The 24,915-nt window shown below is 63.0% G+C and overlaps 2 protein-coding genes across 2 annotated transcripts; one reads left to right on the forward strand and one right to left on the reverse strand.

Moving 5' to 3' along the window:
- Positions 1 to 259: 259 nt before the first annotated feature.
- Positions 260 to 15,670, forward strand: SAMD11 (sterile alpha motif domain containing 11). Its single transcript, XM_049774545.1, is given in 16 exon segments — positions 260 to 302; positions 305 to 667; positions 1,085 to 1,176; positions 3,991 to 4,154; positions 4,737 to 4,787; positions 9,433 to 9,566; positions 11,722 to 11,811; positions 11,894 to 12,163; positions 12,610 to 12,788; positions 12,865 to 12,995; positions 13,480 to 13,934; positions 14,022 to 14,112; positions 14,181 to 14,416; positions 14,486 to 14,610; positions 14,924 to 15,034; positions 15,118 to 15,670. Coding segments are annotated over 16 exon segments (2,787 nt in total). The 3' UTR covers positions 15,370 to 15,670.
- A 101-nt stretch (positions 15,671 to 15,771) lies between these two features.
- Positions 15,772 to 23,555, reverse strand: NOC2L (NOC2 like nucleolar associated transcriptional repressor). The gene is made up of 19 exons (XM_049774507.1): positions 23,494 to 23,555; positions 23,257 to 23,400; positions 22,896 to 23,073; positions 22,682 to 22,804; positions 22,207 to 22,327; positions 21,969 to 22,059; positions 21,483 to 21,561; positions 21,177 to 21,287; positions 20,635 to 20,745; positions 20,065 to 20,253; positions 19,775 to 19,914; positions 19,068 to 19,179; positions 18,638 to 18,751; positions 18,405 to 18,506; positions 17,088 to 17,231; positions 16,878 to 16,991; positions 16,399 to 16,519; positions 16,124 to 16,228; positions 15,772 to 15,895 (listed from the first exon to the last, which is right to left on the reverse strand). Exons 1-19 carry the CDS (start codon positions 23,517 to 23,519, stop codon positions 15,786 to 15,788), a joined length of 2,235 nt encoding a protein of 744 aa, XP_049630464.1. The 5' UTR covers positions 23,520 to 23,555; the 3' UTR covers positions 15,772 to 15,785.
- Positions 23,556 to 24,915: the final 1,360 nt, after the last annotated feature.

Genomic DNA, 24,915 nt, shown 5'->3' on the forward strand with positions numbered 1-24,915 from the left:
CGGGGGGCGCGGGCGCAGGTGGCCCCGGCGCGCACTCTTGGCGCGCGGCCTCGGGCAGCCGGAGCGGCGGCCGGGCGGGTCGGCGCGGCGGTCGGGGTCCGGGCCGGCGGGCAGCGGCATGCCCGGGGCGCCCGTCCGCGTCCTCGTCCGCGTCCGCGTCCGCGCCCGGGTCCGCGTCCGCGTCCGAGTCGGAGCCGGAGCCCGAGGGGGTCCGTGCGGGCGGCGCGGCGGGGTCCGGGCGCCCCGGGGTCCGCGCGCCATGCCGGCGGTGAAGAAGGAGCTGCCGGGCCGCGAGGACCTGGCGCTGCGCTGGCCGCCTTCCCCCCGGCGCTGGCCGCGCTGCCGCCGCCGCCCGGCTACCTGGCCCCGCCGCCCGGCGCCGCCGCGCTGCCCGCCGGCCTCGAGGCGCTGCTGGCCCCGCGCGCCGCCCGCCTGGCGCTGCCCCCGGCCGCCGCGCCCGACTTCCAGCCGCTGCTGGACCGCGGCGAGCCGTGCATCGAGGTGGAGTGCGGCGCCAACCGCGCGCTGCTCTACGTGCGCAAGCTGTGCCAGGGCAGCAAGGGGCCGTCCATCCGCCACCGCGGCGAGTGGCTCACGCCCAACGAGTTCCAGTTCGTCAGCGGCCGCGAGACGGCCAAGGACTGGAAGCGCAGCATCCGGCACCGAGGTCGGGCTCCGGGACCCGAGGCGGCGCGCGCGGGCGGGCTCCCCGGGGCGCGGCGGAGCCGGGTGGCGGCGGGGAGAGAGGGGCTTTGGGGACCCCCGCTGGCAGCTCGGGGCGCGCGCCCCCGCCCGCTTGGAGCCCGCCCGGCCCTCCCCGAGGGTGGGGCGCGCGGAGGCGGAGCGCCGGGCGCGCCGCTGGGCGCGGGCTGGGGAGGGCGCCGGGACCCGGCGTCCCCCGGCCCTGCAGATCCCTGCCCCGGCGGCGGGCGGCGACGGCGCCCGGCGGGCCGTGTGCGAAGTGTTTCTCCACCTGCCGCCGGCGGCCCCCTCCGGAGCGCGCCCCCTGGCACCGGCTCTCGGTGGGCCCGAGTCCCTCCCTCACGGCTCCAGCTCGGCCTCCTCCTCCTCCTCCGCCTCGCAGGGAAAAGTCTCAAGACGCTCATGTCCAAAGGCATTCTGCAGGTGCACCCTCCGATCTGCGACTGTCCGGGCTGCCGGATTTCGTGCCCGGTGGTGAGATGTGGGGAGCAGAGCGGGTCTGGGGGCACTTCTTCTTTCTCCTTGCATGAGCTTGTGCGGTGTTTGCGCGACCCTGTCCGTATGCAGATGGGGTGAGTCCCCAGAATGGGGGGAAACAAGGAAACAAGGAAGATGCATCTGTGGGAAATGCAGCACCCCGAGGCCCCTCTGGAGAGGAAGCTAGTCCAGACTACCTTCCTTCCCCTCGACTCCTCTCCTTCAGACTCCGGGAGCTGCCTGCTTGGACCCCGGGCAAGGCTACTCAGTAGCCCAGGGTTGCCTTACCAGCCTGCAGGTCCCCGTGGCCCAGCTTGGGAGAGGGGCAGGACCTGGTGATACTGTTCCTGGCTTGAATGATCAGGTGCTGAAGCCTGGCCCCCGGGGTCTGTGTGTGGCTGACCGTCTAGTAGCAGAGAAACCGGAGTTAAAAGTCTACCATGTGGGCAGGCGGGCGGGCAGCCTGGCGGACTCCCACCCTGCTTCACCACACCAGGCTGTGCCCTCCTCGGAAGCTCCGCCGCCTCAGCTATTGATGTCCTCTGGCAGTGTGGCTGGAGGATTGATTTGAAAAAGAAATAGATTTCTTGGAGAAGGACTGAGCCCGGGAGCACCCGGCTTCCTGTGGTCCGGGGTGTGACGGGAGAGGAGGACACAGGACAGTCACCTTGGCGCCGTGTCCTGAGCTATTCGAGGCAGGGGACCTGAGCTAGCTGAGACTCTAGGCACACCTGTGGGGAGAAAGGGGATGTCAAGGGAAGGTGATGCAGTCACATCTCATCTTTGTGTACTCCACATTGCTGACAGCTTCTCTCTCTCTCTCTCTCTCTCTCTCTCTCTCTCTCTCTCTCTCTCTCTCTCTCACACACACACACACACACGCACACACGCACACACGCACACACGCACACACGCACAGAGCTAACATCTTTTCTCACACACACAGCTGACAGCTTTTCACACTCACATATATACTTGACAGTTTTTACACAGCTAACATTTTACACACATACATACAGTTAACACTTTATACACACACAGCTGACAGCTTTTCACACATACACACAGCTGATCACTTTTTACACACACAGCTGCAGCTTTTCACACACACTCAGACACAACTGGCAGCTTTTCGCACACACACAACTGCAGCTTTTTACACACGCAGCTGACATTATACACTCATCCACAGCTGACATCTTTACACACATACTCACACAGCGGAGAGCTTCTCACACACTCACAGAACTGACAGCTTTTCACAAGCAGCACCCAGCTGCCACCCACCAGCCTGGCTGGACCAATAGGCCCAGCTCCCACTTCCCTTCACCAGGAGGTGGAAAGGGAGCTTCTGAGCCCCCGGGTTGGTCTGGGATTTCTGCCCGGGAAGCCAGAGCCTGGCCTCTCCTGGCTGGCACTGAGGGGGTCGCCAAAGTACGGGAAGAACAGGCAGCCCAAGACCAATGCCGGTCCCTCTAGGTCTTCCAGGGTCAGAGTCAGAGAGGAAGGAGTGAAGCCCAGCTCAAAGATGCCTCTTGTGTGGGCTCCCAGGTCCATGCCTTGCATGAGAGCAGCCAGACCTGCCCACCTCACAGCTCCCCCACACACTCCAGGTGCATGCACACTTCTCAGTCTCACGCACCACTGAGAAGGCCGAATCGGAGGTGCCCATGTCAAATGTAGACCCACCCCTACCCCAGGCAGCCCCCACCCTGCTCCCACTCTGTGTGCTGCTCACACCAGTACCCAAGGCACCTGTGGCTGTGTGCACCCCGTCCTGGGGGCCTGCTCCAGCACCTCATCCCTCCCCAGGAGCCCCACACACCCCAGAGGGTGTGTGGACCAGAGGGGCTGTCGTGACTCCACTGCCCAAGATGAGATGTGGAGATGTGTCTCCTCTTCTGAAGGGGACGGAGGGTGTAGACAGCTGAGGCCAAGGAGTCCAGGGCTGGGGTAGGTGGTCACCCGCCATGAGCCCTCTGCTCCCCTGCAGCACTGCCCAGCCCTCGCACCCATGCAGCCAGGACACAGGAAATTCCGCTTGTGCCGTGGGCTGTGGCAGATGGGCCCGAGCACCTCCTTGTCAGGGCACTGTCTGTGCTGGTAGTCCCGCAGGTTGGGAAAAGGGTCATTCCCTGGGCAGGGAGGAAGGGGCTCTGAGAGAAAGTAGACGGTCCCAGGCCAATAGCCTGCTCAGAGACCAAAAGGACCTGCGACCATCTTCCTCTCTCTTAAGGGAGGCCCAGGGCTGAGAGCCAGGAGGAGTCGCCTGTGGGCTGCACAGGTTCATGTGAGCCCTGTGTGGTGAGCAGAAGACACGGCTCTCTGCTGCCTGTCTGTGCTCTCCACACTCAGCCTGCACTGGGAGATGAAAATGGGTCTGTGGAAACATGGGTGTCTGCTCCAGGCGACAAGCCCTAAGGACAAAGGGTGAAGGCTGCTCGGAACTCTGGCTAGTGCCTGGGTCCTCAGGAGTCAGTAGCTGCTGCCCAGCACCCAGCATAGAAGAGGGCAGTTATCTGTGCACATAAATGCAGGTCCCTCAGACGCAGGCTCCCCGTGGAGCCCGTGGTGGCCCCACTCAGGCTGAGCTAGAGACCCTCAGCCTCCCCCACGGCTGGACTGAGACCTCTTGCTCTGGCCGTGGCCTCCAGCCAGGTGTGGTTCTGGATAAGGAAAGGGCAGTTCTGGTGGGTGTCCAGCTGCCTGGTGTGGTGTGTGTGTGTCTTAACTCCTTCTGGGATTCCACCAGGGACAGGCGAGATGCTGAGATGCTGCCTCAGCCTGACCCTCCCCATGTCCCCTGCCCAGAACCGGGGTCGGCTGGCAGATAAGAGGACAGTCGTGCTGCCTCCTGCTCGGTCCCTGAAAAAGGAGCTGACCCCGAGTGATGGCGACAGTGACGGCAGTGGTCCGGCCTGCGGGCAGCTGGGCTTGAAGCAGGAGAACTCCCGTGTCCGGATCATGAAGAGAAGGTGCGTGTCCCGCAGACCGTGGAGGGTGCAGGGACTGCAGAGACATCAAGATGGGGGTCTGCTAACCTCAACACGGGGCTATGCAGTAGTGCCCTGGGTGTGAGAGTTGCTGCCATTTACCTTGTCCTATCTTGGAGGATACAGCTGTTACCGGCATGACCTAAGACAAGGACTCTGAGGGACAGGCAGAGGCCATCAGAACAGGCCAGTGCCAGGATGTTGCTGGGCAGCAGAGTTCTTGTGCCGGGTGGGGTTGGTGGCCAGCCTGGCTCTACCTGTCAAAGAGGATTCATCCATGCTGCCCCTGTGTGCCCTGGCCCGCTTCCCTCCACTCCACAGTCATTACTTGAGGGACAAGGGGTCACCACAGCGGGAATAGGGTCTGCACACACACATGGGCTGGCGGGAGCCAGAGGGCCCTTCCCAACCTGCTCCCAGCCCTCAGAGCAGCTCGAGAGAGCCCAAATTTGGGTTCCGAGGAGACTGAGCCCCAGTCAGGTGGGTCCCCTTAGGAGATCACAAACAGCCTCAATTCTGTCCTCTAGGGGCCCGGCACTGACCCTCCTGCTTCTGTCCCCGCAGGGTCCACACCCACTGGGATGTGAACATTTCCTTCCGCGAGACCTCCTGCAGGTAGGCCTCTGCCCACACAGGCACTCAGCACCTGCTTAACCAGAGCCTTCCGCCCCCTCCTCCCTCCTTCTCCCCTTCTGCGGTCCGACTGGCACCGTGCCACGTCTTGGCCACAGCGGTGTGGGCTCTGGGGACACGGACAGCCTTCCACAGGGGACTTGGCACTGGGCGTCTGAGTCTGTCCACCCAACTCTGAGACTGTGGGCTTTTCTCTCCTACTCAGAGACTCTCCAGGAGGTTGGGACAGTGATGGGGGCGTGACTGACATGGAGGATTTTAGTGGCAAAAGTGGGCAGGGAGGAGAGCGAGGCTGGGCAACTCAGCAAATCGGCCTTGGAATCTGGACGTTTGCCCCGAGGAACAGGGACCCTCCGCCTGACAGATCCAAAGGGGAGTGGTCAGGAGTGTTTCAAAAGGCCCTCTGGAGGCCCCGTCCATGGCACAGGGTGACTTGGGCTAGAAGAACGGAGAGCAGGGGCTGTGAATCCGATCTATTGTGTCTGTTGGGAGAAGAGGCACCCTGAGCAGTGAGGTGTGTGGGAAGACCCAGAGGAACAGCGGGCTGTCAGCCCATCAGCTGGATCCAAACGATGCTTTTCTGCTGGTGGGATCAAGGCTTCTGGGGAGTCACAGGAGAGGCTCCCTCACCATTCCCAGCCTGGCCACACCAGACGTATGATTATTTACCATCTATTAGTTATTATTCGAGTCTCTGAGAATGTCTGAATTCTGGAATCGAATTACAATGAAAGCATCTGTAAACATATTTCTACTTTTTTTGTTTCTTTTTGTTTTTGGGTCATACCCGGCGATGCTCAGGGTTTGCTCCTGGCTCTGCCCTCAGAAATTGCTCCTGGCAGGCTTGGGGGACCATTTAGATGACGGGATTCGAACTGGGGTCCATACTGTGTTGGCCAAGTGTAAGGCAAACACCTTACCGCCTTTTTATTGCTTGGCCTCTCTACTTCCCTTTGAAGTTGCTGGCTCAATTGAACTTTTTTTCTGGGGGGGTCACACCCAGAAACACCCAGGGGTTACTCCTCACAAGCTCGGGGGACCCTATGGGATGCTGGAGATTGACCTGGATTGGCCGCATGCAAGGCAAACGCTCTCCCCTCTGCTATTGCTCCAGCCCCACAACTGAACACTGACATTTTATGAGTCTCTGAGTCTTTCTGACTTGGGAAGCTGCAGGTCATCAGAGCTGTAGGGAACCCAGGCCTGCCTCCTACCACTACCCTTACTGACCCTGTCACCCCTACTCTGCATGGGGAGCAGGAAAGGGTCCAAATGCAGGAGCCCCTGCAGAGGTGTGGCTAAGAGTGCAAGGTTAGAAGGGCATCTTAGGGCCTGCGGGGCCCTCAAAGGGACTGGGATGATTTTCTGGGTGTTACTGAATATGAGTGGATAGGGGTAAGTGGGTGTCACATCTGAGCCAGAAAAACTGACCAGCTGTCCCGTCCTGAAGTGACACTCTCCACCTCAGGCCCTGCTTTCTGTCCTTCCTCCATCTCTTGGCTGGCTATTGGTCCCTCTACATTTCTCTTCCAAACACTAGGCACCCATCTGCTTGTCTGCGCCCCTCTCTGTCAACGTGGACCTCTCTGCTGCCCAGGGAACCCTGTGTCTGTCCATCCCACTCCCCCTGCCCATCTGTCCCCCACTTCTCCACCTGCCCGACTACAGGGGCCCTGCTGGCTGGGAGCCCCAATCTGCCAGTTTCACCATCCCTGCGCTTCAGAGCCAAAGAAAACCCCAATAAGAACAGGTTAGAGGGCCCGGAGAGATAGCACAGCAGCGTTTGCCTTGCAAGCAGCCAATCCAGGACCAAAGGTGGTTGGTTCGAATCCCGGTGTCCCATATGGTCCCCCGTGCCTGCCAGGAGCTATTTTTAAGCAGACAGCCAGGAGTAACCCCTGAGCATCGCAGGGTGTGGCCCAAAAACCAAAAAAAAAAAAAAGGGGGGGGGTTAGAAACTGAGTTTAGGGGCAGGAGAGATAGCATGGAGGTAGGGTGTTTGCCTTACATGCAGAAGGACAGTGGTTCAAATCCTGGTATCCCTTATGATCCTGGCATCCCTTATGGTCCCCCGAACCTGCCAGGAGTGATTTCTGAGCATAGATTCAAGAGAAGCTCCTGAGTGCTGCTGGGTAGGAAGGAAGGAAGGAAGGAAGGAAGGAAGGAAGGAAGGAAGGAAGGAAGGAAGGAAGGAAGGAAGGAAGGAAGGAAGGAAGGAAGGAAGGAAGGAAGGAAGGAAGGAAGGAAGGAAGGAAGGAAGGAAGGAGGAGGAAGGAAGGAAGGAAGGAAGGAAGGAAGGAAGGAAGGAAGGAAGGAAGGAAGGAAGGAAGGAAGGAAGGAAGGAAGGAAAAGAAACTGGGTTTAATCAAGGGAGAAGCAAAGCAGGGAGCTCAGGGGCCTTATAGTCAGTCCCTTTAGGGAGAGGGGAGAAGAGAGAGAAAGGGCCAAAGTTGGGGCCATAGCAAGGATAACCAGACAAAGGGAAACAGTAACAGGCAGCAAAAGGCAGCAAGAGCCCTGAGTTCGGCAAACAGTTTCTCCAGCATTTCAGCAGCTACAGCAACTAACCATCCCTTAGGAGCAATCCACCGGAACAATACTGCAGGGCAGCAACCCCCTTCAAACGAGACACACACACACACACACACACACACACACACTTCAGCCTGGGGTTTATATACCCCTAGGCCACAGGTCCCCCCAGCAGCAGTTATAAGGGGCGCCTCTGAAGTCTTAACCCTTAAATAGACAGGCCTCTCTTATGGCTGACCAGGACCCCTAAGAGTCCCTGTCTTCTTACTCCTACCTTCCCACAGCCCCTGAGCCAGACAGCATGATGGTTGCTGGGGCACCTGTGCAGCTGGGGACACAGAGTCCTGGGTCTGAGGGGCCAGCCCTGGAGTCTTGGGTCCTGCTTGAGCCTTCTGGGGTGCCTGTGTGCTGAACCTTACGCTGGGATGCCCTCCCCAGGGCCTCACACTCCCTCCTGTGACCTTGATGGCTCTGTTAGGCCAGGTCTGGCCAGCTGTCTTGTGCCCTCTAGGAGTCATTTCTGAGCACAGAGCCAGGAGCAACCTCTGAGTGCTGCCGGACATGCCCCCCAAAACAAAACAAACAAAAAATGTCCCCTCTCACGAACACAGTGTCTGAACTTCTGGTGGGCGGGACACGTGAGTCCAAGCTTCATGGGAAGAAACCTGGGGCTCCGTCCCTGCCTGCTCCTTCACTCCAAGGCTGTTCACCCCTACGGGAGTCCGGGGGTGCTGGGAGGAATGATTGCAGGGCAAGGAACCCTCCCGATGGTGCTGAGGAAAGCAGCTCTCCTGCACCCCTTGTTAGATGAGCAGATCAGGGCGTCTGCCAGTAATCCCATAAAGGACTTAGGCCACCCGCTGCCCTCCCGTCCGCCTGCTTCCCTCCAGGGAGAGGCCAGGGGGCAGCAGGGGACGGCATCCGGCTGCCAGGGGCTGAACTGCTTAGGGCGACCCTAGATTAGCTCCAGTCAGCCAGGTGGGGGGGCCGAGGGCTCGCGGGCGAGATTCTGGCTCACTGAGCTCCCGGGGGCTCTGGAAGGTTCTTGAAGCAGCCCAGCCAGGAGGGCTCCGTTCCAGGTGGGCTAGGGAAGGGCACAACCACGGGGTTGGGGGAACCCCACAACCCTCCCAGCAAACTGGGACAGGGACAGGGACTGTCTGCACACAATCTCAAGGACACTGGCTCCCTCTTTCCATCCTGGTCCTATGAGGTGGGTTGAGCTGACTTTGCAGAGGGGTCCAGGAGGGAAAACAGACATGAGGTGAGTCTTACACTGCCTGCCCTGGGGCTGAGAAACTTCACCTACTGTAAAGACAGTAGGGGGCTGAGCTGTGTGTGTGTGTGTGTGTGTGTGTGTGTTTGTGTGTGTGTGTTTGTAGTACTGTGTGGGTGCCTATGTGCTGTGGATGTCTATGTGTGCTGTGGATGTGTCATCGTTGTGTGTGCATGTACATGTAGGTTGGTGTGTGTCCCTTTGCGTGTGCAGGGACTGTGTGAGCGGCTGTGTGGGAACCTTCTTGTGTTCAGAGCATCTTCTTGCTCTGGGACTCTGTCTTGATTTCCTTATGTGAAGAAACTAGGGGCCAAGGTCATTGCCAGGTCAGTTCAAACACTGAATGGCTGGTGGGAGTTCAGGTGAGGGTAAATGTCCGGTGGACATTTTGTGATTCTTGGGGTGCCGTATCCCTGGTAGCAAGTCTGAGCCAGGGCGACATGCACCCCTTGAGGGTGGGGTGGGTCTGAGGTCAAGACTGAACCTGAGGGCTGGAGAGATAGCACAGTGGTAGGGCATTTGCCTTGTGTACAACTGACCCGGGACGGACCCGGGTTCAATTCCCAGTATCCCATATGGTCCCTGAGCCTGCCAGGAGCATCCCTTAGCGCAGCCGGGTGTGACCCAGAACCCCCCTCCCAAAAAAAGACTGAACCTGTCAGACTCTTGGTGGAACCTAGTGGTTCCAGGCGACCACCAGAAGCTTCACCTGGAGTAGCCCCAGGATCAGTCCCGAGAACCTCCGGGCCACCTGCTGAAGGATACTTCTGCACCCATGGGCACCTGGCAGGTTCACCTTCCCGTCTTTCTTCCCCGCAGCCAGGACAGCGACCTCCCCGCCCTCCTATCCAGCCTGCACCGAAGCCGCCACCTGGTGATGCCGGAGCAGCAGCACCACCGGAGCCGCTGTGAGTTCCAGAGGGGCGGCGTGGAGATTGGCCTGGGAGCCTCCGGTGAGTTAGAGCCCGGGCTGCCCTCTGGGCCTCTGCAGCCACTCTGCGCGCCGCCAGCCACCCCCAGTCTCCTTGGCAGGCGGCCAGGGCAGCCCGTGGAGGAGGGGAGGTGGCAGGCCGGCTGTCCCCCGGGGCTGCCTGTGACGGTAATTGTGTTAATCCTGGCCGGGCAGACAGGAGGCGGAGGCACTGGCTCCGGCGCGGCTGCTGCTGGGGGTGCCAGGGTGGGCTCGGAGCAGTCGAGACCCCAGTGCCGCAGCCGCAGCCGCAGCTTCGTCCTGGTGCAAAAACATTCCATCTGCACACTCCTGCCAAGTCCGCAGGGCCGCCCACCGAGATGCCCGTCGGCCCTGCCCCCTTGAGGGAAGGAAGGGGCCCCGCCTGGCCGTCAGAGCCAGCTGCCTGGGGACCCTGGGCCCCGTTAGTGCCCTTGCCCGGGCAGGCCAGGGGGGGCTGCGCTTCGTGCTGCGTCGGTGGAGGTGGTGGCTGAGCAGGCGCCTGATAAAATCTAATTGCCCATCGATCCGCAGGGCCGCGGGAGTCCACGGGTGATTGAGATATTCTGTCTGGGCGGCAGGCGGGCCCCTCCCACCGCCGCGCCACTGAGGCCTCCTCACAGAGGCCCTGTGTGTACAGACGTGTGTGCCCTGCTCCCCGGGGGGGCTGCACAGAGCTGGTGTTGGGTGGGTGGGTGGGGGGACCCCCGTAGCTCCCCATGAATGCCTGTGGGCCCTCGGGCCATTTGTCTTTGGTCCCTCCTTCGGCTTCCCCCTGGAGCTGTCTCAGCCTCTGAGCCCCTCCCTGGACTGTGGGGAGTCCCAGGGCTGTAACATCAGTTACTTGTCTGCTTCTGGACTGCCCGGGTCAGTCTGAGGGAGGAGACCCTCCTTGTTATCAGATAAGGGAACCCCCAGGGTAGCCCCGCAGGCTCACTAGGGGACCCCTCTTCTACCCCTGAGGCACCCCGTAGGCCAAGATAGGAAGGAGGTCCCTGGTGCGGAAAAAGGAGCCAGCTTTGGGGCAGGAGAGTTCAGCTTCTCTTCCAGTCCTAAAGAGTGTGAGCGCTCGTTAGGACTTGTGTGTGTACATACGTGTATCCTTGTGGGTACGTGTGTGCACACAGTTGCATGTGCATGTGTATATTTGTGCGTGCGTGCATTTGTGGGCACGCAGGCAGAAACCTGAGCACAAAACGTGGGCCTGTCCAAAGAGCCTTCTGGCCTGGACCACTTGGGTCTCTGCAGCCACGGGGCACCTGCCGTGGTGGGGTCTGGGCCTCCCGCCAATATGTCCACTCCCTGTCAGCCAGGTCACTGAGGTAGGACCCGCTTCTTCAGGGCAGGGCCTGCCAGGCCAGTGGCAGCGAGGTGGCTGAGATCAATAAGTTATTAGCACCATTCTGTCAGCTCTAAAGTGGAGATTGATCGCCGCTGTGGCTGCCGCCGCACTTCCCCAGCCTGATAAAAATGACAGATTAAGGGAATAAGAAAAGGAATTAGGCTCTGGGCCTTCTGGGGACCCCCTCACCGCTGGGTCAGGGCAGGCCCTGGCAGGAGGAGCAGACCTTCGCCCATGCGTCCGATGGCGCTCCAAGGGCGGGACTGTCCCCATCCTGCCAGCTGGAGGACCCACAGCCCCACTGCCAGCCAGTGGCTCAGGAGATAGCTGGGACTTGGGGTGCCAGGGCTGGGCTGGGGTGAGGCTGGCTCCAGGGTCAGCTGGGCAGGCAGAGTAGTCAGAGGACCCATGTGGCTGGGAGACACATCTGAAGGGCCAGTGCACCTGGGAGCTGAAGCAGCTGGATGGGTGGGTGAGTGGGTGGCTCAGGCCTTCTGGGGCTGTGACTCACGCACGTGGCCTAGCATAGGCAGAGGTGGTAGATGCCCTGACCCAGAGGCAGTCTGGGCTGCCTGCAGCCCTTCCTGGCAAGAGTCCTGGTTCCTAACTAACCCTGGCCCAGCCGTGCTAGGAGACAAGGCAGTTCTGGCTGGACTGGACGTTGCTTCTTTGGGCTGAGGAAGGTGCTGGGTGCAGACAACGGTGCCTCTGGGCATCCCGAGGCTGTGGGCGCCACCAGAACTTAGCTCCTCACCTGCCAACCCCACAGTCTCTGGGCTGTGTGTCCACCCTCCCAGCCTTCTGTCCCCTCCCCCAGGTGACCTGCTGGGCAAGAGTCTGGGCCGCTCCCCGGTCAGCAGCAGCAGCTGCCCCTTGGAGAAGAGAGCCAGAAGCGAGTCCCCCAGAGGTGGGAGCCTAACTGAGGTTTGGGGACGGGTCTGGGGCACCCTTCTTTCCACTCCGTCACCACCTGCCCACCCCCCACACAGAGACTCTGCTGCTGCCGGAGCTGGGGGCTGGCATGGCCCCGGAGGGACACTACCACCAGCTCGTGTCTGCCCTGAGTGAGGCAGGCACCTTCGAGGACTCCCAGCGTCTGTACCACCTGGGCTTCCCGGGTCACGGTAGGGCCCATCCCATGCTCTGGGGTGACCTTGCCCTGTGTCCAGACCCCTTTGAAGCCCTTGCCCTCTGGGCTGTTTCACCAGCCAGCGCTCTGCCCCGGGTCTGCATGCCCAGACGTCCACTCCGGCTGTGTGGCTAGGCCGGTGCTTCCAGGGCCGGTCATGGAAGAGGGTTCACCGTGGGCGATGTATGTGCTGGTATTCAGGCAGGCTCCGTGCCCGGTGTGGCAGGCCTGGCCACCTGGCCACCCACCCTCTCGGGGCCCCGGTGCAGGGCTGCAGCTGCCCCCAGGCCTCCAGGAGCCAGTGCCGGGCAGGGGACAGGGGGTGCTGGGCAGGGGCAGGGCTTCCTCTCCCCCACACACAGGCTCTGTCCCCCAAGGCGGCTCAGGCACTGAGAGGAGAGCCTGAATAATTCACCGAATGTTAATAATTTAGAAATCTTCCTTTTTAATTGCTTTCCCTGCCCTGCCTGGGGCCCGGCTCCGCTGGCCTGCGCGGGGGCGGGGTGCGGGCCTTGGGGAGCGGCGCGGGGAGCCGGGCTGTCAATCAAGGGCCCCCCCAAGCCCTCGCCCCCGCAGCCGCGGCTGTAAATAACCGAGGCGCGGAGCCGAGGCCCGGGGCGCGCGGGGGCCGGGGCCCGCTGGGATCGACGCAGGCGGCCGCGCCGGCTGCGCTGCGCTGGGCCGGGCTGCGCGCTGGCACCGGGCCCGGGGCAGGACCCACCTCCGCTCCGCTCCGCTCGCTCGCTCGCTCCTGGGTGATTAATTTATAAGCAGGCGGCGGGGCGGGGGCGGAGGCGGAGGCGGCCCGGCCGGGCGCGGGGACCCGGGCAGCCGAGGCTGGGCTGGGAGCGTGCCCGGGGCCAGCTGTCCCTTGCGGGCGCGGTGGGGGGTCGTGCGGCTCCTGGGCTCTCCTCACCGGAGCCGGAGGTGCCGCCAGCCCCAGGGCCACTGGGCATGCCTGCGTGCCAGGCCACGCCGCCTGGTTCTCGGAGACCCCGCAGACCCTGCCCGGCCTGACCTAATGCGCCCTTGCCTGGTCTGGTGGTGGCGAGGCGAGGGACCAGGCGGGGGTGGAGGGGAGGGGAGGGGATGGGGAAGGGGGGCCCCCAGTGGACTAGAGGGGGTGGGGACGAACGGCCTAGGGAACTTGGGGTGCACGTGGACTGGGGTGAGGGCAGGAGGTCAAGGGCCCGGGGACCGGGAGGCGAGAGGGTGGGGCGATGGACTTGGAGGTGGGCACTTGGGGCCGGTGGAGGGGGCGCCAGGCAGGGACTGGGGGCGGGCAAGTGGGATTGGGGTGAGTGGACATGGGAACGTGGGGTCGCGGGCGACTGGGCCAGGGAGTGGGGGGGCCTTGGGGCGCTTCAGGGTCGGGGAGAGGCCCAGGGAACCCCGGGTGCGCCCCGAGCTCCGGAGCTCAGGCTCCCGCCTCGTCCTCCCGCCCAGACGTCCTGAGGGCCCGGCAGGAGGCCGCCCCCCCCCAGCCCGGCCCCGGGCCCCGCGGCGAGGATCCCCGGCGGCCTGGACGCGCACCTGCCCCCGCGGCGCAAGCAGGGCCCGGCCTTCCCCGACAGGTACCGTCGGGCGCAGCGGCCGAGGGACGGGGCTTGGGGGGCCCGCACGCCGCGGCGCGCAGCAGCTGCCGCCGCCTCGGGGCCGCGGTCATGACAGGCGCCCGCGGTCGTGGCCGCCTCCGCGATTCCTTGGCGCCGTCGGCGGGGCGGGGCGGGCGGGCGGCCCGGGCCGGCCATCAGCGGGGCCCGCCCGCCCGCCGCCCGCGCCCACCGCCGCCTCCCGCAGGGACCTGCCGCCGCCGCCGCCCCTGCTGCCGCCGCCGCACGTGGCCCTGGGCCCGCCGCTCCGGCCGCCCTTCCTGGCGGCGCCCCCCGCGCTGGGCCCCGGTGAGTCCGCGCCCCGCCCCGCGCCCGCCCGCCCGCCGCCGCCGCCCCGCGCCCCTGCCCGCCACCGCCCGTGCGTGTCGCCCGCAGGCTTCGGCCTCCCGGGGCCCGTGCCCGTGCCCGCCCCGGCCGACGCGCTGGCCCGGCAGCAGGAGCTCCTGCGGAAGCAGAGCCTGGCCCGGTAGGTGCGGGGCCCGGGGGCGGGGAGGGGGCCGGGGACGCGCCCGCCGCTGAGCCCCGCGCCCCCAGGTTGGAGCTGCCGGCCGAGGCGCCCGAGCCGAGGGCCCGAGCCGCCGCCCTGCTGCTGCGCCCCGCCGCCGCCGCCGCCGCCGCCCAGTCCCCGAAGGACGCGGACGGCGAGGACAGCCGCGCCCCGGCCGGCGGAGGGCCCGGCCCCGAGGGGAAGGCGCTCCTCGCCGCGCCCCTGCTGCCCCCGCCGCTGCCGCTCGGCCTGCCCTTCGCCGCCAGCCCCTACGTGCACGCAGGTGGGCTCCGAGGGCGGCGGCGGGGCGGGGGCGCGGCGGGGCGGCCCCGGTGACACCCGCCTCCCCCAGGCGCCATGGGGGGCCTCTTGATGGACGGAGACGTGGCCGCGGGCCCCGAGGACATCAGCAAGTGGACCGTGGACGACGTCTGCAGCTTTGTGGGGGGCCTGGCTGGCTGCGGCGAGTACGCACCGGTGAGAGGGCCCCCCTGCCGCCTCTCCCGAATCAGTGATGGGGACCGGCGTCCGCCCGTGCCCCCTGCCTGTGGCTTCTAGCAGAAGCCAAGTCATGTTTCTGGAGGCTCCGGGCACAAGCATCCAGATCTGCAGCGCCTGGGGCTTCCATTCCATGCAGCCACCGGTCTTTACTGGGGGAGGGCAGGGGGCGGGACGGAGACGGGCTCCCACTTGCAAACTGATGGCCTACTGGCCTGAGTTTCCTCCGGAAAAGCCTGCCTGCAAGCCTGGCAGAACCGACAGCCCTGGCACCATGTGGCCCCGCCCCCAGGTCTTCAGGGAACAGGGAATCGATGGGCAGACGCTGCCCCTGCTGACGGAGGAGCACCTCCTAACCACCATGGGACTCAAGCTGGGGCCTGCGCTCAAGATCCGGGCCCAGGTGAGCCCTGCGGTGGGGGGTGGGGCTGGGCTCCCCCAACACACTCACAGGCCCTTCACCAGCCTGGGCCCACGTCTCCACAGGTGGCCAAGCGGCTGGGCCGCGTCTTCTACATGGCCAGCTTCCCTGTGGCCCTGCCGCTGCAGCCGCCCACGCCCGCACTCCACCTTCCCCAGCGGGGACTCGGCTCGGCCGAACAGCCGCCGTCCCCAGCAGCGGCCACCTCACCCTCCGGGGCCGGGCACACACCTGCGGGCCAAGCCTCGCCCAAGCAACAGAACGGGACCCTGTCCCTGCTCCCGGCGCCTGCGGACCCAGCCCAGCCTCTGTGCTAGGTGGTGGTGACGCCCACTCTCCCCTCCACACACACATACAGCTGCTGCTCTGGAGTTGAGGCGACACAATGGCACTCAATGGCACAGGGGAGCCCTGGGCAGGGGGGCAGAGGCACTGCAGACAAACCAAAGATAAGGGCACTCGTGCCCGCAGACTTGAGTGGGAACTGCTTGTGGAGACCTGGACCCAGGCGACAAGGCAGCAACCCACTTCCCTCCCCACGGCCGCCACACCAGGTATCAGCACAGCGCTCGGTACTTTCTGGTCTTTTCATATTGTAAAAAAATTAAAAAAAATAAATCCTGCGCATCTCCTGGCCTTCGTTCCCTCCACGGGTTGGTCTGCGCTGCCATGGCGGCCGGGAAACTGGGTGCGAGGAGCAAGAAGGCCGGTGGGGAGGGGGAGCAGGGCGGCCTCAGTCCTCCTCCTCAGACAGTTCTAGGTCCTGCAGCTCGTCCTCAGGACCCTGCGCCAGGTCCCACAGCTCCCCGGGCAGCAGCCCCGCCTCTGCGTCTGGGCCTCCATCTGCGGAGAGAAAGCCCCCGTGAATCCTGCCTTGTTGGGAAGAAGCTGGCCCGAGGTGACTCATCACTAATTAATCACAGCGCTAATTAATTTACCGGAGCTGCTGCTGCTGAGGGGGATGGAGCAGCTGGCCTGGCATCCCTGGAGAGCCGGGAGAGCCCTGCCCTGAGGCGCCCGGTCGTCCCCCCCAAGCTGGCCCAGCTGCCCCACGAGTCCCAGGACACTCACCCTCAGCGCTGCCCTCACTGCCGCTGTCAGCTTCATCATCATCGTCTTCCCCCTCCTCCTCCTCCTCCTCCTCCTCCCTCTCCGCTCTCAGGCACCCGGACGTCTCTGAGGAACAAGCACCAAAGGCGGAAAGTGGGTTCGGAGCCCTGCACCCCACCGGCGAAGAGCCCGCCCACCACACGTGCATCAAATCAGCTTCAAGGCGGGAGCGGGCACCTCAGGATGCCTGCCGGCCCCATGCCCAGATGGGATGCAAGCGCACAGACCCCACACACCCGTCTCGCTGGGGTCCTCGTCGCTGTCCAGCTCGAAGAGGTCCTTGAAGGCCACCCTGTCCTCTTCCTTCCTGTCCTCCAGCTTCCGCCGCTTTATCTCCGGGAAGTTCAAGTCTTCCAGCTAAGAGGCCCGGGAGGGAGCAGGAGTCGCTTGGCCTCATGGGCGGATTGGCAGCAAGATCCCCAAATTCATCCCCCGTGTGCCCCCCCCAGCTCCCTGCTGGGCCATTTCCCCAGAAAGCCCGCACACAGGCAGGCCACAAAGTAATGAGACACCCACAGTCACTGGCGACGCAGCAGGCAAGGGCAGACATGAGTCAGCATGTGTCTAGGCCCCAGAAGGCTGGAGGACAGTGGATCCCATCAGGCCCCCTTAGGCCCCTCCTCTGGGGTCAAGAGAGCAGCCACAGCCCCTGGGCAGGTGACAGCTGGGGTGACGCCCTGGCCACCCTAGGACAGCCCTACCCAGCCCTCTGTACCCGCTCTTTGCCGCTGATCTCCAGCTGGATCTCCCGGTCCCTCAGCTTCCGCCACTGGCTGTAGTACCTGGTGAGCGGAGTGCCTGCCTCTCGGGTCTGCTTCTCCCAGGAATCCTGGGGTGAGAGTGGAGGGTCACACCCCACCCCTCATCAGGCACCCATACCCCCAACCCCAACCCCAGCCCCAGCCCCGGCTGGACGCAGACTGACCACCACATTCCGGGCAGACACGGCGAAGGAGACCTGGTGGCGGGCGCTACTGATGTGCTCGGAGTTCTCCTGCACCTTCTCCAGCAGCTGGCGCACCTGGCGGCAGTAGTTGGCCACCTTGCACTCGCGGAGGAAGGACTTGAACTGTGTGGGGGGGGGGGGCAACAAGGCTGCTAACAGAACCTCTTAGGGTGCAGCACCCAGGGGGACAGGCAGGCAGAGACCCGTGGGGCACAGCTGAGCGTGGCACCATGACGCAAGGAGAGGCCTCAATCTGGCTCCCACCCCCAGGCTGAGTCGGCTGAAAGGGGCCGGAAGAGACAGCAGTGCCCTAGGCCCACCGTGGGACACACAGATCTTTGGGACATAGGAGGCTGCTTCTCAGTTTGGCTTTTGGGCCACACCTGGGAGTGCTCAGTTTACTCCTCGTTCTGCACTCAGAAAACCCTACTGAGGGAAGCCAGAGCAATGGTGCAAGCAGTAGGGTGTTTGCCTTGCACACGCTAACCTAGGTCGGACCGTGGTTCGATCCTTCAGCGTCCCATATGGTCCCCCAAGCCAGGAGCGATTTCTGAGCGCAGAGCCAGGAGTAATCACTGAGCCAACAGGCGGGGGGGCGGGGGGGGGGGAACCTACTAGTAGGTTTGGGGGACCATACGGGGTGTCAGGAATAGCATCCAGTTTGGCTACATGCAAGACAAACATACTCCCCTCTATTCATCGCTTCAGCCAAACATGGGGAAACTGCTGACCACCTCAATGGAGGATCCAGTGGTGGCCTCAGAGAGGAGGAAGAGACCACCAGAGCGATAGCCCAACAAAGGCCAGAAGGTCCGCGCTGGCCTGCAATGGTGGGAGGGCCCTGCGTCTCGTCCATCAGACCCTGATGTAGTCTACAAGGACAGGAGCTGCAGCCTTAGGGCTGGGGAGTCCAAGATGAATGGGTGGCCCACACAATTCTCACCACCACACGGCCCCTCAGGGACCTCAAGGCAGAGCAGGGAGCAGCTCTGACCCTGACCTCAGGTTTGTGGTAGACTGCCTACTCAGTGGCCGCCACAGACCTAGACCAGGAAAGGCCTCATGGCTGGGTTGGTCCCTGAGCCGAGATGGGGAAGAGCTGGCCAGTCCTGGGTCCGGGGAGTCACCAAGGCAGCCCCAACTCTACAACCCTGTGCTGAGATCAGGCCAGTCCTGCATCACTCCCAGCACCAAGGGGACCAGGAAGGCCCTGAGCTGAGAGCTGCACTCTGGACCCCACCAGGGATCTAGACGACCTGCTCACAGCATGGGGAGGGAGACGGGTGGGCCACCTACCTGCAGGACGGCCGGCAGCACCAGCTCAGGAAACGCAATGCTGTGGGCCTGGCTGTGCAAGTATTCCAGGGTGAGGTCACAGAGCTGCTCCAAGAGGCCGTCCTGTGGCGCGAGGAGGGCGGTCAGGGCCAGTGAAGGGAAGGGCCTCTCCTCCCAACGACAGGAACCCACCACTCCCCACCATGGCCAGTGGCCAGGCTGAGACATCCCCAAGCCCCTGTGTGGAGCCTCACCCGGTAAGCCTTTTCCTGTAAGTTGACCTTGGACAGCTTCAGGACCACGGAGAAGTTGATGGGCCTGGAGCTCATACGTCCAGGCCGCCGGTTAAAGTCGACCTGCTGGAAAACCTGCCCCGATCTGGTCAGACTCATGTCGCCGTTGCCCCTGTCCCTGCCCCTGCCCACTACTGGACCTGGGAAGATCCTGTCAGGAAACAGAAAGAGTCTACTCCTGCACAGGCCGCAATCAGCCCAGGCCTGACCCCGTCTCAGGCAGTGATGTCCCACACAAGTCTGTCTGCAAGGGGACAGACAGGCTGGGCGGGCAGGTAGGTCCCGGAGAACCCTCTCACAGCTCCAGGCCTCGTTGACTGTGTCCGCATCCCTGTCCCCATCCCAGTGGGTCTCCGGGTGGCCTCTCCGCGGGAAACAGGCCCCGACTCACCTCAAGGACGAAGGGCAGTACGGGGATGAAGGTGCCGGTGCTCTCCGACAGCAGCGTCAGCGCCCGCACACAGTGGAAGCGCAAGGGGTAGAAGCGAGCCGTGGGAACCAGCCTGGACACGGGGACGAGAGCGAGCCTCAGGCTGGACGCCCCTGGGCTAAGCATAGCCGCAGCCCTCCCCTGCCCCACACAGCCTTAAGAACCTGCTCCCATGGGGCCAGAGTGATAGCACAGCAGCAGGGCATTTGCCTTACATGTAGCCAGCCCAGGACGGATTTGGGTTCAATCTACAGCACCCCATATGGTCCCCTGAGCCTGCCAGGGGTGATTTCTAAGCGCAGAGCCAGGAGTAACCCCTGAGCATCACCGGGTGTGGCCCCAAAACTAAAGAACCTGCTCCCGTGTCTGGGGAAGGAATGACCAGGCACACACACCAACTTTCCCTACTTCGTCTCAGCTTGTTCTTCCGCCCAGCACTTTCAGAAGGTTAGGGCTGCCCCCTAGTGGCCAACCATGGAGTGCAAGAGGACCAATACTGCATGCCTACCTACTTCAGCCTCGAACCCAAGGCGGCCTGTGCGCACATGTGAGCCCCGGACACTCTCCCCAGTGACACAGCCCCCAACCTATCACCTCAGCCCACCTGGAGAAGTGGGCCTTGCAGGGACCCCCTAACCTAGGCGCCGCCCGCCCCCTGGCCCACTCACTTGATGCAGCCGATGATGACCTGCGTAAGGGGGTAGATCAGCGGCTGGAGGGCCTCGCTGGGGCACATGGTGCCAAGTACACGGCACCACAGGTATAGGCAGTGAACGAACTGCCAGTTGTACACAGACTGGTACGTCTCCTGGGCAGGACGAAAGCCCATCATGCCTGAGTGAGCACAGGGCCAGACCCTGCCCTCCTGCCCACTCTGGCTGCAGGGGGACTTGGGGGGGGGGGCAACAGCTTCAACAATTTGGAGCCGCCCCCAAAACAAGGACCCTCCGGCACACACCTTCTTGGACGAGGCCATGGCACTGCGCAGGTGGATGGCCAGCTGGCGGATATAGAGGAAAGCGTGCTGGTAGGCGACGCCGGGGTCCAGGGCCAGCAGCTCGGTCAGCGTGCGCTGCATGAAGTTGATGAGGGGCAGGGCGCTGGGGGAGGTGAATTTGCAGTTCCTCACGTACATGATGTACATTTGCTACGGAAAGGCCCAGAGTCACCGCTGAGATCCGGGGCCTGGGCTCCCATCGCCCCTGGGTCTTTCCCTCAGAGCTGCCATCGGCTAACAGAAACCAAACAACAGCCACACCTGTCACGGGCCCTGATGCCCTGCTCTCCTGAAGCTGTGTTACCCACTGACCAGGGTAGAGCTAGGGGTGCAGAGTGGGGGCAGGAAACAATGGTGTGGGTGGCTATGGGATGGGCAGGAGAGCAGCCAGTACAGTGGCCTTGCCGCCCTCGATTGACCATAGGTGGCCCTGAGGACACTGGGCAGCAGGGGTCCCACCCCAACCCACTACCCTCAGGCCTACCCAGACCCCAGCACAACTGCTGTGCTGCCTGGAAAAACGCCTAATACCTTGAGGACGGGGCTCAGGAAGGTGTCCTTGTGCCGGCAGACTCGGAGGAGCACCAGGAAGGCGAGGACTCGCAGGGTCTCCTCCCCTGTGCTCCACAGAACCACCATCCTCTGCAAAGGCCAAGGGTCAGGGCTGGGCTTGCACTTCCCACCCTGGTGCCCAAGCGCCTCAGAGGGCCAAGTCTCAGCTTGAGAGTCCCATTGGGACCCACGCCTGGTCTCCCCTGTGCTCGGAGCAGTCCCCAGAAACCAGACTGCAGAAAGCTGGGGTTGGGGAGGCACAGGGGCAAAGCATTAATGCTGCACGTGGGGTTCCTCCCAGCCCCCAACTACCACCAGAACTACCCCCAAGGACCGACCCAAGAAACCCCCACCCCCACCAGATGGGGCCTTAAACAAGCCCAAACTGAGGGAGCTGTGGCGACAGCCTCTTGCAGGATGGGCCAGGCTGCCTGAGGCCGGGGACATGAGCAAGACGCTGTCCCGGCTCTGATCCATGGTGGGCCAGGTCAGGAGTGCTGTGTGCGGTGGTGGGTGCCCACCTTGAGCAGCAAGCGACACTGCTTGGGGAAGGTCAAGAAGTACGGCACCAAGTGGCTGACATGGCGGAGAATGGCCGCTGCTACGGTGGACTCAGCCACACACGCCACCAGCTGGGGAAGCAGAGGACAGTGAGGTGCTAAGAAGCAGGTAAACGGGGCCCCTGACCAACTGTGAGAAGAGGGAGACCCTCAGCAGCATCGTTGCCTCCATCCCCTCCCCAGAAAGGGGCAGGAGCCCTGACAGCTGGGTCAGCCCCCTCCCCAGGGTAGCCCAGGGGACCCCAGAGGCCAAAAGCAGAATTGTACCTGCAGGACAGAGCTCAGATAAGCCTTGATGTCCAGCCGGAGCTTCCCCCACAGTGGGCTGCTGGATGGCGGCGGAGCCCTACAGAGAACCCACCCACCCGGACCTGTGCCATGAACGTGGGTTGGCAGGAGGCAGGTCCAGGGTCTCCCCATTTCTCTGCCTTTAAAGGACGCAAGCAAGAACCCCTGTAAATCTAGACTGGGTTCCTCCCCTACGGGATCCAAACTAGAGGCTCCAATGGGCCACCCCCAGCAGAGCAGCTGATTTTCTCATTGGCCCTTCTGAGCCTAGAGCCGTGCAGAATCCCAATCAGAAACAGAGATGTTGAGTCCACGGATTGGGGCCACACCCAGGGCTATCAGGAACCGTGCAGGGCTGGGGGTGGGCCAAGTATACTCTTACCCACCATCCCAAGGCACCTCAACTGACCTAAATCCCAGCTCTGCCCTCATCAAACACTACTTGAGAGCACTCGGCATTCTCACCTGCCACCTCTGTCTGGGACTTTCCTGAAGAGTAACTTCTGGAGGCAAGCTAAAAGGTCTCTGACGCAGAAGGTGACCAGCGCATTGAACACTAGAACAAGGGGATGCAGCTGCCATAAGAGGCAGGAGACGGAACCAAGAAGCTGGCTCCAGGTCCCTGGCCCTGGTTCACCCTCACCGCACTATTGGCGACCTGGAACCAAAGGGCCTGACCCCGCATCCCTGGCCTTTGGCTCACCAGCACTGTCAGTGACCTGAAACCGGTTGGCCTCGGCACTATCCTGGTCTCCTTGGGTGGTGGCAACAGCGGCTCGGAATGCCTGCACGACCTGGTGCAGCAGCCGTGGAGTGAGGTGTTGCTAAAGGGTAGAGAAGGGAAAGGCAGTCAGCCTGCGTGGTGGAGAACAAGATCAGGCATCAGGAACCTGGCTGTCACTCTTGACAGGAAGGACCCAACATGCCACGCTCTCTAAGCCAGAGCCCAGCTGGGGCCGAGAGATGCCTGTAAGCTGGAGGAAGAGGAAACCATCAGTTCTGATGTCTTGAGAAAGAGGAGAGCAGGGTTCTGGAATCAGCAGTGAAGAATGCCAGAGCGACCAACAGACACACACACAGACGTGTTCTGGGACCAGCAGTGAAGAATGCCAGAGCGACACACACACACACACACACACACACACACACACACTATGGGATTCCACCTAGGCCCTCACCTTGGCCATCCGCTTCCATCTCTCGACCATGCCAAGGGTCACGGGAACAGAGTCCTCCGTCTTCCTCTTTGTGCCTCCAGAGACCTCATCCTCATTGTCATCTTCTTCCTCCTCCTCACTCGCCTCCTGTGCCAGATAGAGAGCAGTGCTGGAGCAGAGTGGAGACCACAGGGGTGTGTGTGTGTGTGTGTGAGGGGCTCCCCTCGGGTCTCACTTCCAGCGTGTCCGGCAGGGTGTGGAGCTGCCCCTCTTCCCCGTCGGAGCTGTCCGAGTCGCTGAAGTCCAGCAGGCTCTGGTCATTCTCTTGCAGGAACTTGTAGAACTCGGGGTCTTTGTCCTTGAGTCGGGAAAGCTGGTCCCGGTGCTCAGAGGCACGGCCTTTGTGCACGCCGCTGGACGCGCCGTCAGCCGAGGGACAGGGACGGAGTTGGAAAGGAGGCGAGGTGAGGCTTCTCCCTGCACTGCAGGCCGCCTCCGCGCGGCAGCTCGGGGTTGGGCCCACCTCCCCGCCCTCACCCCCTGGAAGGGGCCTGTCTGAGCGCCTGTCTCCGGGCGAGCCCCGGCCCCGGGCTCACCTGGCCGGCCGGGCCCCAACGCGCATGCGCGGCTGCTCCTGCTCCTGCTCCTGCTCCGGCTCCGGCTCCTGTTCTTGCTCTTCCCCCGACTCGGAGTCGAAGCCCGACGCCAGGAACTCGTCCACCGACAGCTCGGCCAGGCGCCTGCGTGCAGACCGCGGGCTTCAGCGGCGGGAGACCCGGGGCAGCCCCAGCCCCGGCCCGCCGCCCGCCGCCCGCCGCCCGCCGCCCACTCGCCTGCTCCGGCTCCGCGCGGCCGCCATCTTGCGCCCGGGCCGGCGTGCGCCCCGCTTCCGGTCCCGGCAGGCCCCGCGCGCCCGCACTTCCGCCCAGGAGGCCCCGCCTCTCGCCCCGCCCCTGCGCGGTCCACGCCCGGGCGGCCCCGCCCACGCGCGCGTCGTCTCTCGGGTTCGCCGCCGACGAGCGTGCCCGGGCCGGCGGGCGGGCGGGCGAGTGTTGGAGCTCGATCGTCCAGGGAAGCAGTGGAGGAGAAATCTGACCCTGCTGTGGCCACAGAGAGGAAGCGAACTAGGCCTGAGAACGCGGAAGTTAGTTTTGTAGCAGCAGAATACGCTGGACAGCACTTCACTACTGAAGAAAGAGTCCAAAAGGCAAATAGGGCAAAGAGTAAACATGGAGGAAACGCTGTGGAAGCGATCTGTAAACATTCTGCACATGTAAACTAGGTAACACTGAATTACTTTTATTAGATGTATTTTGAAACAGACAGACAAACAAAAAGAGAAAGCTGGGACCGGAGACATAGCGTGGAGGTAGGGCGTTTGCCTGGCATGCAGAAGGACGGTGGTTCGAATCCCGGTGTCCCGTGTGGTTCCCTGAGCCTGCCAGAAGCGACTTCTCAGTGCAAAGCCAGGAGTGACCCCTGAATGCTGCCAGGTGTGACCAAGAGACAGAGAGGGAGGGAGGGAGGAAAGAAGGAAGGAAGGAAGGAAGGAAGGAAGGAAGGAAGGAAGGAAGGAAGGAAGGAAGGAAGGAAGGAAGGAAGGGGCTGCAGAAATTCCAACCCTGCGAGAGTGCTGGGCCATGAGCACCACCGTGTCCTCTGGGACAGTGGCAGGAGTAAGAGGCAGTGATGACAGGATCTGCTTGGGAAGGATGAAGGCTGGGAGGCCGCACCCATCAGGCACCAGCAAGAGAGTCATCAGAGTTTGCATGCACAGTTCAACAGTTGGGACAGGCCACAGAGGCAGGACAGCAGCATAGCCATGCATGTCCAAAGTTAGACAGCGAAGGTCTGGGACAGAATGCAGAAACAGGACAGCATCATGGCCATGCACATCCAACATTAGAAAGTGAAGGCTGGGGACAACCCACATAGACAGGACAGAGGCATGGCCACACACGTCCAGCATTAGGCAAGTGAAGGTCTGGGACAGAATGCAGAAATGGGACCATACACGTCCAGCCTTAGACAGTGAAAGTCTGGGGACAGGACAGTGTCATGGCCGTGCACATCCAGCGTTAGACAGCAAAGGTCTGGGACAAACTGCAGAAACTGTACACTGTCAGGGCTCTTGCCTTGCACAGTACTATGCCCAGCATCCCATATGGTCCCCCCCCCCCCCAGCACCATCGGGAGTATTCCCTGAGCACAGAACGAGGAGTCGCTGCCACTCACCCCAAAACCAAAGCCAGGAA

Source organism: Suncus etruscus, chromosome 6 (assembly GCF_024139225.1).
Source record: "Suncus etruscus isolate mSunEtr1 chromosome 6, mSunEtr1.pri.cur, whole genome shotgun sequence".
Taxonomy (NCBI): Eukaryota; Metazoa; Chordata; class Mammalia; order Eulipotyphla; family Soricidae; genus Suncus; species Suncus etruscus.

Bases quoted from the DNA above. Each gene is read 5' to 3' on its own strand.
- NOC2L (XM_049774507.1), bottom strand. From the start codon at position 23,519: ATGGCGGCCGCGCGGAGCCGGAGCAG. The intron at 22,060-22,206 runs GTGAGCCAAAGG...CCCTTGTTCTAG, and splicing joins TCAGGTCACTGACAGTGCTG to TGTTCAATGCGCTGGTCACC. The intron at 18,752-19,067 runs GTGAGTCGGGGC...AGATCGGGGCAG, and splicing joins TACTGCCCTTCGTCCTTGAG to GTTTTCCAGCAGGTCGACTT.